At 26.6% G+C, this 2,006-nt stretch overlaps 1 protein-coding gene across 1 annotated transcript; it reads right to left on the reverse strand.

Annotated features, from left to right (window-relative positions):
- Positions 1-329: 329 nt before the first annotated feature.
- On the reverse strand, positions 330-2,000 carry LOC111026890. The gene is made up of 3 exons (XM_022305069.1): positions 1,988-2,000; positions 1,773-1,890; positions 330-1,698 (listed from the first exon to the last, which is right to left on the reverse strand). Exons 2-3 carry the CDS (start codon positions 1,810-1,812, stop codon positions 1,082-1,084), a joined length of 657 nt encoding a protein of 218 aa, XP_022160761.1. The 5' UTR covers positions 1,813-1,890; positions 1,988-2,000; the 3' UTR covers positions 330-1,081.
- Between the last annotated feature and the right edge of the window lie 6 nt (positions 2,001-2,006).

The raw sequence follows: 2,006 nt of genomic DNA on the forward strand, positions 1-2,006 counted from the left end.
GAAATACAATATTAATGAATGTAGAAAATAGACAAAATCAATAAAAACATTCTTATATAATTATTATAAAATATTGAACAATATATGTAACGTAAATTAAATGCTTAAAAAAACAAATGAACAAGTCTTAAGTTACCAATTAGTATTGGATGTACAACTTAATATTAATATAAAATAAATAACATACAACATAGTACAAACATTCTTAATATTTGTTTATATAACAATGTAGATAGTTGTAATTTGTTTTAAATACTGTCCATTACCCAAATATTTGACTGGAGCAAATTATTCATTTCACTTTTAAATTGAAAAAAACTTTCATACTCAGTTGAGAGTTCTAGAGTACTAGAACAGGTATATGCAATAGGAGTTTTCAATAATCCAATAGTGTTATTAAACTGTATTTGAATTTTAGTGCCAGTAATCATATCAGCACCTGTACAAAATATAAGAAAATTAATAATATTATCTTTAAGATACTTTTTTAAAAAATTCAATGTTGTCCTTGAGTAATTTCCAAATCAAAATCTTCAAATTTTATTAATCTTAATACATTTTTAGAAGTCGCTTTCAAATTATTATATATATTATTTAAAAATTCAATTGAAATATGTTGTTCCCATGCTGCTTCTTTCAATTCTTATACAAAACAATCAATTATGAACATTGGCTTTTGAATAAGTTCTTTGTGTGCAATTTCTTCCAATATCTTTCTAAAGTTATTTTTATTTGCAATATTTCTACACCCTAAATCACTTAAAATATCTATTACTTCATCTGTATCAATATTTTCAAAATCTTTTAAAGCGTTTGATAAAATATGCTTATCAGCTTCACATTTTGTTTGTAAGAATACTTCGATTAAGTCAGATTCAGTATGACCAAATAAAAGTTGTTCAAAAAACGATGGTACAAGTTTTAGTGGAAAATATTATACTTTTTTCCATCCTATGTAAAATATTTTTGCAATTGTTTTCCACTGTAGACATTTAAAATCATGCCGCAAACAAGGTACTTTCAAAGTAGTTCCTTCAGTTGAAGTCTCATAAAAACTATTCCAAAATTCACTCAGAGCATCTTATAACACGCCACCTGCATCTATTGCGTTTTCAGGAAACCTGTTGGGTAATATGAGTTCAATAGTGATAGAGTCACAGGTCTTATCAATGTTTTCAATTGCATCTAATAACTCATGAAAAATTCTTCCTCGATGAAGGATTAAATGGTTATGATTTTGAAAGTTATCAATATCAGGAAAACTATTTGTAGGTACATTTTCAACAGTTGTAATTATATGAGCTGAGGGAGACCTTGAATTCTCCGTAGTGCTAGTTATTATTTTATTGTTGGTGTTACTTGGTAAATACAATTCACTTTCGGATATGACAGTAGCAGGTGCATTCAAATTATAATTATGATTCTGTGGTTCATGGTGTATTGTAGCACCATATGTTTGAAACCAAGATATAAGTACCTCATCATCATATTCATCATCAATCAATAGTGGTGTAGTGGAAGCCAAGTAGTAAGATTCATCATTTTTAGATGGATATTCATCTAAACTATTTGTTATTGTTGAAAGGTTTTCACGATAAATAGTTTGATTTGGAGCAATGGAATTAGAATCAATGTTATCACAACATTCAGATGTACACTTCCTTTTTGTTGCTAAGTAAAACCTTAATGATTTCAATCCTGTTAATGTAAAAATGTTATGAAAATCTGTTTCATATGTTACCTAATATAATTTCAAATATAATATTATTTACCTGTATTTTGTATAAGTTCTGAAATAGTTATAGCTTCCATAAATGGAATTTCTTGAAAATCATATAAATCCGTTTGAAAATCACATATTGAACCTTTAGTTGATTGATAACTGATAACCTAAAGCAGTCAATCAAGAGCACAAGATTATTAAATTTGATAAACCCATCTATATTGGTAAATATACTTAACATTATTATGTTCAACATTTACTAACACATTTACTATATTTTGTT

This window comes from Myzus persicae, unplaced genomic scaffold (assembly GCF_001856785.1).
Source record: "Myzus persicae strain clone G006 unplaced genomic scaffold, MPER_G0061.0, whole genome shotgun sequence".
Taxonomy (NCBI): domain Eukaryota; kingdom Metazoa; phylum Arthropoda; class Insecta; order Hemiptera; family Aphididae; genus Myzus; species Myzus persicae.

What these genes read in the sequence shown, in the direction of transcription:
- LOC111026890 (XM_022305069.1), bottom strand. Translation starts at nt 1,812, where the DNA reads ATGGAAGCTATAACTATTTCAGAACTTATACAAAATACAG. An exon ending in AGAACTTATACAAAATACAG is followed by an intron (nt 1,699 to 1,772) that starts GTAAATAATATT and finishes TTACATTAACAG; the next exon opens with GATTGAAATCATTAAGGTTT.